Source organism: Poecilia reticulata, chromosome 7 (assembly GCF_904066995.2).
Source record: "Poecilia reticulata chromosome 7, P_reticulata-male-v2, whole genome shotgun sequence".
Taxonomy (NCBI): domain Eukaryota; kingdom Metazoa; phylum Chordata; class Actinopteri; order Cyprinodontiformes; family Poeciliidae; genus Poecilia; species Poecilia reticulata.
In genome coordinates this window covers 5,207,046-5,218,694 of record NC_088836.1, presented here as the reverse complement: position 1 = coordinate 5,218,694, position 11,649 = coordinate 5,207,046, and the positions used below count along the sequence as shown (strand labels likewise).

Genomic DNA, 11,649 nt, shown 5'->3' with positions numbered 1-11,649 from the left:
CAATCAACGTAAACAGAGCTACAATGCATCGCTTCCGCTTCGGACTTCAAAATAGTTGAAGTCTGGAGAAGTTTGGCACTTAATTTCACAATTTTAATGAAAAACACACAAAAAGAAAAGAATATGGAGGAAATATTCTTCCACTATTATATCCTTGCTTTTATCCTTTTCCTACCTCATTTCAAAGGCGCCCCCCAAAGGCAACAGTGCCAATGGCAACCCCAAAGAATCATGTTGAGTTCACACAAAGTTATTTTCTTTAATCAAAATTGCAAATATATACATATTTGCAATTTTCCTTTTCTTTTTCTCTTTCTGCATGTGTAGAAACAGACTTCTGTTATCCTTTTAATCCTTCTTTGTCTCCTCTGCTCTCATTTCCTTCTTTCCCTGTAAAGTTCTTGTCCCACCTCTCTCCCTTTCTTTTCCATTTCCATGTGCTTAACACATTAGATAAACCCAAAGCAACTTCTAATAAATATTTTTAAATGTCACATGGAGCATTATAGTGTGAAAGCTGCAATGCTCCACATGTGAAAGTGAATCTGATGGACTTCACCTTGGCACTCAGACAACAATTCTGTGTCACACCACCAGACAGAACATGTTAATAAAAAAATTTATAAAATAATGATGTAATCTCTAAGAAGAAATTTAATACACATTTTGTATGTAAACAGCATTGCTCTGCAGACAGAATGAGATCAATTTCTATACGCAAAAAAAGAAGAAGAAAAGAAAATTATGTTCAGAGTTTCCTGTCAGGGAGCTTCCTGTTGTCTTTTGTTTGAAACAAGAGGAAATGAATTCAGATTGAACTCCAGTGAAAGTCATTTATTCAGATTTAATTGATTTTGTCTTGTCTTTTAGCATCACTAGCTAGTCTGGTCATCTCAGTCTGAAAACCTAAAACAAATTGGGAGCCTCGCTTCTGCATATAATTGGAATATATCTTATTAGTGCAACTATAGATCCATGAAATAAAACAGAATAATACTAACAAAAAAATCATTCATTTCAGTAACTTAAATCACCAAATAAATCTAAAATATTCTTATTTATTCTGAATGTGACAAAACAAGATAACTGGCATATAGCCCTTCTCTCTTGGTCTCTCTCTCTCTCATCCTCTGAGCTCGGTCCTCTACCAGAGGCCTGGGAGCTTGACGGTTCTGCGCAGTATCTTGGCTTACCTATTCTTACTTAAATTAGGTTTGTATGCTTTACTCAAGTCTCACTATATTGTTTATTCAACTCAAGTAATGTGAGTAATGTACATGTTTGGCCTGAGAAAAGTACAAGACTACATTATTTTGAGTAAACTGGATTTGACTATTTTTGTTACTGGAGTGAATGCTTCAGCTCAGCGTGGGAAACATTGGAAGAAGCAGAGCTTCTTTAAAGGCGAGTTATTCGTCTTCAGTATGTTTTCATGTGTCATGTATGCCTTTACTACTCGCATACATATGGTTACAGGTTGAATTTTCTTTAAAAAGATGACGCACAAAAGTCTTTGCAGGCTAATATGCTAATGTTAGCATGTTGCTCATGGGTCCAACATTAGCTAAAACCACCACGCCTTTCACTTGAGAGCCTTTAATGTTTTTGTCCATTGTTGTGGAAAAACTGTTACCAAGCACTGTTCAGGTAAAATCACTCAATCAGGTTTATTTATGAATTGTGCACAATACAGAGTAGGACAATCAATCATGAAGCAATTCTGGATGGAAAGCTCTGCCAGGCAGAGACAACATGAGTCTTATTTAAAAGGACATTTCTACAATTTTTATGGTGAGAAGTGAAAAATTATCCCATATATTTTAAGACATTACATATTCATTTAGTCATTGAAACATTATTCTATATGATGAAACAAAATCATACGCAGGATACAAAAAAACCCACTGGCATTCATCCATTTATTGTTTCACCTCTGTTAGGTAGGAAAAGTTACCCTGCAGCCTCTCCTTGCCAGGGAGACGGTCATCTATATGTTTTGTCATCTTTCACAAAACTTTAAAAGGAGGAATTTGAAATTTGGAAGTAAAGTAGCAGCGGGATACCAAACCGTTTTCTAAGTAACATTTGAAATTGCTTAAATAAGAAATTATTTTAATCTCAAATTCTTCCCTGCACAATAAGTGCATGCATTTCAATCCTTATACATCCCTAACACGATAATTATGAATAATTTGTTCATGAAAATGTAGGTTTTACACTAATTTTAAATCCTAAATGTGAATTTAAAGTTTAGGTGATATTAAGTCATCCTCCTATGAAAATCTAATTAAAATTTTATATATTCTCATCCTCTTTGATTTTAATATAACTCACGTTATAATCAACAAGTAAAATGTTAATGTTGCCCCATCTGATTCTAATGCCAACACTTCAAATTAAAACAAAACCGTTTCAAAGTGATCTTCATCCTCTCTGATTCTAAATAAACCCAAGTTATAAACAACCAGGCAACATCTGATTTCATCGTCTTTGGTCAAAATTAAACATATGAAAAACCAAGTAATTTCTGAAGTTGATTTTCTCTTTTAAATGCATATTTAAGGATAACAGGACAGTGTAAATCTTCACTCTCCTCTTCAGTCACTCGCCAGTGGACCAGCAATAGTTCTTTGACTGGAGAGCCTTTCAGAAACATCTAAACTAGCTGTTGCTATGGACGTTGTCCTCTTTGGTGTCAAAAGTTGAAGTACTTGATACTTGGTAGAGTGAAGTTTTTCTGCTCACTCTGTTGCTGTGTCAGATTTAAAGTCATGATCTAGATGGACATTACAGACAGGACGTCCTTCACAGTGGTTGATGTGGATCCAGGTTGTTCCTTCCTTCTCGCCCCTCTCCCCCACTCAGTCTCAGCGTTGCTGCAGCCAAATCCTCCCCCGTCTCTCTCCTCTGGCTTCCTGTCAGTCCAACTGGTTTTGGCGTTGGATCTTTGGGTTGTCCAGATCGTCCCTCAGGAAATGTCCATGTTGTCCACAGATGAAACAAGCGTCAACAGTTCAGAGTCTTCTTCTCTCACAGCTCCGAAGCATGTTTAGCTTTTCTTCCTCTACGGTGATACTGGACAGCAGACCAGCGGAGGTTGTTAAAGCTCAGTCTCACACCCCTGGAGGTGATGGAGATCTTTTTTGTCTTCTTGATCCTCCAGATGTTCTCGATCATTTTCATTGGCTGGTTTAGTAGGAGGGACATCATCTGGTCCATGGGAGGACAGGTTTGAGGAGTTGAGGTCAGAGGTCAGATGCACTGCGTGAGGCTCAGACAGAGGGAAAGAGAAAAAGCAAATAGAAATCCATTAGGGTTTGTTTTGTCATTTTCCTTGCTGTTTTCTATACATATACATTTATATTTATAAATCTTATTTTAACCTTTTACATGATCATATAGTTTTAGCCATTTATTATCCATCCAGTATTATGGCTCCTGTGTGTGGAACAGTTTGTCAGACAAACCTGAGGGCTAATTCTTGGTACAGCTCTTAGAGCTGCTTTTAGTATGAAAGGGTCCCTTATAAATAAAATTAATTAATTGATTGATCCTTTTAAGAAAAATTAAACATATTAAGGCCTGTAATTTATCAACAAAATATTTATGTTCAGCATTTTATTCCAAACAATTCACCCTGAGGAGGAGATTGTGTGCTGGAACCAGTTAGACCCATTCTTCCTGAATTGGGTGGGATTTCCTCTTTAGCCTGCAAACGTCTTCACAGAATCCAACAATTCAGCTTTGTGGTCGCTCTGCCTCTTAATCCTCTAAGAGGGGCCTTTATTTCCGATAAAGGTCTTTAGGATCATATATATATATATATATATATATATATATATATATATATATATATATATATATATATATATATATATATATATATATATATCTCTCTCTATATATATATATATATATATATATATATATATATATATGCGGTTTGGGCTGCGTTTCTCGTTTCATTTTTACCAAGGAAGCACATTGGCTAAACCGTGAGTCAGTCACTGGGACTGACTGCTATATATTCCATTGAGGGACAGTAACTTTAACATTACATAAATCTGTCTTAATAGGCGAGGGCGCACTTTCTCCGTCTATAATCAAACATTAAAGCGACTTGAAACCATTCCTCCCTCCCTGGCACCTCCAGACCCGGGCCCCCATGGGCACCCATCCGGGCCCGGGCTGGGGGGCAGCCGCCCCCCGACCCTCCCAATAGCTCCGCGCCTGACTGGCAGAGTAAAGATTACAAATAAAGTCTAAAAGTAAACCTTGTTATAAAGAATTGGATAGCTTTCCTGCTTTTATTTTGAAAGTCCACTGGGTGCACCATTTTCCTGTGTTTCTGACTAACCTGACATCTGGTGGGCAGCGTAGCAAAGTGAGCAGGGTGGGAGTTTTTCTATTGGTTTCTGTTCTTCTGTGGTCAGAAGTACGTTTTGCTACATGTAAGTCATAATTATTCACAAAGAAAATCCAGAGATAAACAACCATTATTATTATAGATCTGGTTACTTCGATCCTTTCATCAGACACATGGGGTGTAGAATTAATACAGAGTAAAGAAGAACTTAGATGTTTCTAATTATACAAAAAAATAAAAAATAAAAAAATAAATAAATAAATAAGGAGATTTAAACGCTAATATATAACCATACCTGTCTTCTAATCCTCTAACATTTACATGAGAAAAACCAAACATCAGGACTGTTTCTTGTTACCATGGAGAAAGTGTCAGACATGTGGACTGCGGGTGTGCAGGGCTTCAGGATGAATGCTGATTTGAAAAAAAAAGAAAAAAGTCATCGTTAATTGGAATGCTTTTTAAAATCTTGTTTGACATAATTGCAAAATATAAAATTAAGATCAGACTGTTAAGTCTGGCTTTTCTCATCATGCACCACCTGTCTTGTTCTTCAAAATAAAAGTCTGGGGAGGAAGCAGCTATTGTCACATATCTTTAATTAAACGAAAGCTCAACATTAAAATAAATAATAACAATTAATATGATTTAAGACAATCTCTTCCTAACCCAACATGCATGATAAAGTCTGGAGACAAAGGTGAAGGTTTAACAATTATTGGAGAGAGTTTTAAATGTGGACAGTTTCTATGTAGCATTTCAGATGAAACAAAAAACGAATCAGTGATTATTGATATCAACAATTATTGATACCAACTGACATTGGTATCAGTTAAGCGTTTCAGTTAAAGTCACAGACTCACAAGCTGACAAGACAGTCTGAATAATGGTCAACAGTTTAGAAACATTATTGCATCTGAGACAAATGATTTCTTGTTAAAAGTGCCTTCAAGAGGGAAGCTTAAATTCCCCAAATGGGCCATGGAATAAATCACTCACAATTTGATGGGTCATTTATTTTGTTCTTATCTTTTTGTATAAATCTCCCAGCATCCTTTGCTCTGTGCCAATGATCTTCTTGCCCATACCGATGATGATTCTGGACAGAGGCGGAGCAACAACGGAAAATTTAAGCATCTCCTTCTGCAAATGAAGGTCAAAGTTAATGAAGAAGAGCAGAGCTGCAGTCGAGACTGGCTTCTCTGTGTCTGAGTTTGTTTTTTTCTTCTTCAACACCTGAGTCAACCATCGGTGAGTACAGCTGATGTTATTGATTGTGCTCCTTACCACCAGCATCAACATCCAACTTAAAGATTTCAATAAGCAGCAAACTGGGGAAAATCATCTCATTACTTTCGGAAACACAAATCATCTGCAATCATTTGTCTTGTGTATGTTGTTTCTAAATGAAAATGTTGCAAAGTGTATTTTCTCGTTTACTTCCATTAAGAAAAATGGAACATGAGGTGGGGTTCAAAAGTCGGTTTTATTGAACTCCAGTCAATAACAAGTACTCTCCACCCAGTTTAAAGTTCACAGAGAGACTCTTGCAGGCAGAATAATCCCAGTTAATGCCTCTGAGGAGATTATATAATGTGTCAAAACAAAGTCCACTGGGAGATTCTCCAGCTTCTTAGGGACTAGTGTTCGTGTTTCGTCCAATTTTTGGTCTTCTGCCGTGACGGTCTAGTCAAAGTTAGTCCAGGAGGAGTTGAAGCCTATCCAGCATCTGGATTAAAGCTGTAAACTCTGAAGTGTGTTCTCTGGATGAGAAAACATCCAGAGGATCATCTCTGTCATTGTCTCAGTCATTTCTCTGGACCACTTTGAACTGAGATGTTACAGTTGGACCTCTGGTGGTTTCTGGAGCATCGCTTGGTGAGTATTACAGTTACAACACGGCCCAGACCAGGAAGCATAATTGCAGTTTAGCACCTCTTTCTGCACTGTTACTCACCCATCACCCCATTAGGGCAGTGCCAATGTCAAATGAGTTAAAGATTAACCTGAAAGGAGCAAGTTATAAAACTGTCATAAAGATAAACATGTCTAACGAAATGGAAACAAGTTAAACGCGGTTTAACTTGCATCAGATCTCTCTCTTCGAAGGCTTTTCTAATTTATGACTTGATTTGTGAGTTGCTTTGTTCTCACAGAAACCTGGCTGCAGCACAAAGATTATGTTAGTATAACTGAGCCAACCCCTTCTAATTGTTCATATTTTCATATTCCTGAAAGTATAACATTAGGAGGCGGAGTAGCAACTATTTTTTATTCAGATTTACTAATTAGTCCTGCACCTACTAATAGCTGCAGCTCTTCTGAACATCCAACCCTTAGTTTTCCTCATCCTAGTTGCGGAACAATAAAATCACTTCTGTTAGTTGCTTTGTATCATCCACCTGGACCTTACTCTCAATTTTCAGATCTTATCTGAGTCTTTTTATCTGAATCAGTGTTAAATACTGATAAGCTCAATGTAGTGGGGGACTTTAACATCCATGTTGACACTGAGGGCGATAGCCTAAATGCCGCCTTTAATGCTATCTTAGACTCAATTGGCTTTATTAAGAAAATTCACAGTTCTACCTACTCTGGTCATCACCTTAGACCTTGTGCTGACACATGACAGAGTGTGAAGAAATAACGGCAATAACCTAATGCCCCTGTGCTGTCTGAACATTTTTGATAACCTCTAATAAAATCTCATTATAGACAATCTCTATCAGATAGATAATGCTGTAAAAATGTTAAAAGAATCTATTTCATGCCATATTACTTCAGAATCTCAGAGAAACACATCAGAAGGCAGCAATTTCATTTGCTTCATAATGTTACTTCCTCATTGCATGTGGCATTAGACAACATAGCCCCATTAAAAAAACAGGTTGGCCCTTTGATTTAATTCAGTGCTGCGTACTCTGAAGAAGAACACTGGGAAATCTGAGAGAAAATGATGCTACACATTTAGAGGAATCCTACTTAACTTATAAAAATAGTCTATAGCTGTGTAAAAAAGACCCTTCGCCAAACTATAACACTTTTAGTTAGTCGATTACCGCCAAGTTAGCTATGACTAACCTATGGACATGTACCACAAGCTATGAAGGTAGCTGTAATTAAGAAACCTTCTCTCAATCAATTACATTAAACTAACAACACTATTTATATAACACTATTTATTGTGTTATATAAACACTAAAAATAGTGATTTATATATAGGATCCGTTGGAATGTATGTATTCCATTTGATGTTTCTTGTAAACTGCCGCAATAGAAATGAACTAAATTGAAACTGAACTGGTGTTTCAGAGAGGCTCAGATCATTTATGTCTTTGTCTGATTTGGTTGGACGTGTTGAAACCATTAGAGAACAAGAATCGATGTTTAGGATTCATCTTATTTCTCACTGAAAGTGTTTCAGAAAGCTTAGACAACAGGTCCTGAAGTAACAGCTTCCGTTGCTCCTGATGCCGTCTGGGCTCAGGGTGATCAGACTTTCTACTCCTTTGATCCCGTCGACTGATCTCCCTACATGGAACCTGATCAGAACGTCATTGCAGACCTTCACAGTATCTTGATAAATCATTGATCTGTGTCTCCTGTTCTCAGAGTTCAGACATGTCTTCTGGCACCTACTTGTGGTCTGAAGATCAGTTCCTGTGCTCCATCTGTCTGGACGTGTTCGTGAATCCGGTCACCACACCATGCGGCCACAACTTCTGCAGAACCTGCATCACTAAAATCTGGGATAGAAGCAGTCTCTACAAATGTCCTCTGTGCAACGAGCATTTCACCTCCAAGCCTCAGCTGAGGACCAACACTTTGTTCTCTGAGGTGGTTGATCAGTTCAGACGTGAAGCTCAAGAACAAGCTGTCCAGCCAGGAGAGGTTCCCTGTGACATCTGCACGGGACCCAAACTGAAGGCCCTGAAGTCCTGCCAGGTGTGTCTGCTCTCCTTCTGTCACACACACCTGGAGCCTCACCTGACCGCTCCACGGCTGAAGAACCATCAGCTGATGGAGCCTGTGAAGAACCTGGAGGACAGGATGTGCATGAAACATGACAGACCTCTGGAGCTGTTCTGTAGGACCGACCAGATGTGTGTCTGCTCGCTTTGTCCAGTCTTAGGTCACAATAATCACGAACTGGTCCCTCTGAGAGAAGAATCTGAAGGAACAAAGGCGGAGCTGAGGAAGACGGAGGTCAAAGTTCAGCAGATGATCCAGAACAGGCGACTGAAGGTTCAGGAGATCAGAGAGTCGGTGAAGATCAGCAAAGTTGTTGCGGACAGGGAGAAAGCGGGAGGCGTTCGGGTCTTCACAGCGCTGAAGGAGTCTGCTGAGCGAGGCCTGAAAGAGCTCATCAAGGAGATAGAGGACAAACAGAAAGCTACAGAGAAACAGGCTGAAGATTTCATCGGAGATCTGGAACGGGAGATCTTTGTGCTGATGAAGAGGAGCTCCGAGGTGAAGCTGCTCTCCCAGGTTGAAGACCACCTCCATGTGGTCCAAAGCTTCTCCTCCCTGAAAGTCACTCCACCCACCAAGACCTGGATGGATGTCAGAGTTTGTCCACCGCCAATTGACAAGATCGTGGCGAGAGCTGTGGCTCAGCTGGAGGAGGAGATGAAGAAGATTATAAAGGAGGCAGAACTGAAGAGGGTCCGGCAGTTCGCGGTGGACGTGACTCTGGATCCTGACACAGCTCATCCTAAGCTCGTCCTGTCCGACGACAGAAAACGAGTGGAAGTGGCTGATGTTTGGAGGAGCCTTCCAGACAACCCAGAGAGATTTTCCAAGTGTGTTTCTGTCTTTGGCCGGCAGAGTTTCTCTTCAGGCAGATTTTACTCTGAGGTTCAGGTTAAAGGGAAGACTAAATGGAGTTTAGGAGTGGCTAGAGAGTCCATCAACAGGAAGAGAATAACTCCACTGAGTCCTCAGAACGGCTTCTGGACCATTATGTTGAGAAATGTAGATGAGTACACAGCTTGTGCTGACTCCCCGGTCCGTCTCCATCTCCAGCCTGGTCCTGAGAAGGTGGGGGTGTTTGTGGATTATGAGGGGGGTCTGGTCTCTTTCTATGACGCAGGTGCTGGAGATCGGATCTACTCTTTTACATGCTGTAGCTTCGCTCAGAAACTCTACCTGTTCTTTGACCCCTGTAACAAAGATGGAGGTAGAAACTCTGCTCCCATGATCATCTGTCCCGTAAATCAGGCCGGTCGTTGATCTGATGAAGTGCCATCCAGAACTTCTTTTATACATTTGTTATTTAGAGCTGATCATAAATATTTAGAGTATTTATGATCAGAGGGCTGTTTCACAAAAGCAGGATTCAGAAATCCAGGGTATGAGATACAGTCAGGCTTGACATAATCATAATGGGATCAGTTCCATTTCACAAAACCAAAACCAGGCTCAGGAGGTGCGACTATGTTGAGCCAGGCTGAAGTAATTCAGGTGAATGCGCCTCTTCAGATTTCGTTCAACAGACCATGAGAGCTACCTTTTCCATGTTATCTGGACAATGTAAGTTCCCACTGCAACTTACGTACTACTGCTTTTGTGAAACCGAATCAAAGCTTCATTCAGCCAGGGTACCCAGAAGCCCGGCTCATTCTGCTATCCTGGTTTTGCGAAGCAGGCTTCCAGTCCGTGGTTCCGCTGAAAAACTTTCTTCAAAAACTAGAAACACAAATGAACTCATTTAAAACCAGCAGTGAAATTAGACTGAAAAACACACAAATAATCTTAGATAATGATAACAGATATGCCAACAAGACCCAGCTGTTTATAATTCTGGGCTTGTTAGAAGCAGGTTTGGGTTCTCAGTTCTGGACCAGAACCAGAGCCAGTCACATGTTCCTCCTGCATCACTTTCATGTTCTCTTCTCTTTCTTTTAAGATGAACTGTTGGTTAGATCATTGAATACAAGTAAAATATACAGAGACTAATTTTTTTTTGTTATCTTTACACAAACATATTTGTGTTTCAATATATTTCTTTACTTTGATTGTAACTGGTGTTTAGTTTGTTTTTATTGATCAGGTCAGATAAATTCTATACTGTACTCTAGAGAAACTAATAATCGTATCAAGGGAGAGACCTGGTTGGTTGGTAATAAAATGACAGAACAGAACTGTATGGTCTACGTCTTATTTTGGTCTACATCTTAAGTTGCATCATGAGCTGGAAAACTGACCTGTTGGATGTAAAAAATAAAATCAAATCATTCATCAAAAAATACACCAAATTATGTTTTTGTTGGAAAAAATGTTTGTTTTCTCATCCTGATTTTTATCTTTTACTTATCTACTCATATTTACACACATATTTTTCTCAATATATTAATCATTTGGCATTTAATCATTACATTTTTGTACTAATTGTTATGTTCTTATCCTTCATTTCCAGATAGTTTAACTGTGGAAAAGTATGTCATTTGCTCATTGTAACATTTTTAAATTTTTGCAGTAATTAGTTCATTTCCTGTCTGTCTTCTGCAAGGTTGAAAATGCATCTTCTCTTCATCTTTGCGCAGGCATAGGCAATGTACTGTTTATAAGCACAATCTTTTCTAATTTTTGTTAAAGAATGTTCTGATATGAACTGTATTTTCTCCTTACTGCAAGTAAAACCCAGTGAAGCAACTGCATCTGCCTTTGTCATTACTTGTGCCTTGATTTGTCGTATATGAAGTAATCACACATTTTTTGTCTTTTTTTTTCTTATTGGCCTTTTTGTTTTTACAAATCAGTCATGATCAACAAAACGTGATTTTAACAAAAAAATTTTTACTTTATTGTAATTTTTTGGTAAAGTTTTGTAAATTTTCACAACTGTGAATAACAAATGTAATATTTCTAGTGGGAGTAATGCATCTTATGTTAATGACAAGATAATTTTAGACATAATTAGCAATAAAATATTGCACAGGTGACTATTCCAGAATTAAAACGACTTTGCCAAAAAGATTTGGTTGTACATTAAAGTAAACTGACAAAATGTTATAGCAAAGCAATATTCAAGGCAACATTCCCGACAGACACCGTTTTACCTCATTCAAAGGAGTTTCTGACTCCTGCTGATGCCTCCCGCCTTTCCAACACTCTGCACCGTCAAAGAGGAGGGGGGGGGTTTGAAGGCTGTGTTGTGCCTTCAAAATAAAAGCATGCGAGTTGAAGATTTCAAAATCAAATATTTTTAGCAAACGCAACTGTCTCCAATATTAGCGGGAACCGTTCCCCCGGCTCCTGCCTCTATGAACACTATTATATAG

At 38.7% G+C, this 11,649-nt stretch overlaps 1 protein-coding gene across 1 annotated transcript; it reads left to right on the top strand.

Moving 5' to 3' along the window:
• The first annotated feature begins 5,078 nt into the window (after nucleotides 1-5,078).
• LOC103466914 (E3 ubiquitin-protein ligase TRIM21-like) lies at nucleotides 5,079-11,078 on the top strand. The gene is made up of 2 exons (XM_008412826.3): nucleotides 5,079-5,617; nucleotides 7,979-11,078. The coding sequence occupies exon 2, from the start codon at nucleotides 7,988-7,990 to the stop codon at nucleotides 9,596-9,598; it is 1,611 nt and encodes a 536-aa protein (XP_008411048.1). The 5' UTR covers nucleotides 5,079-5,617; nucleotides 7,979-7,987; the 3' UTR covers nucleotides 9,599-11,078.
• Nucleotides 11,079-11,649: the final 571 nt, after the last annotated feature.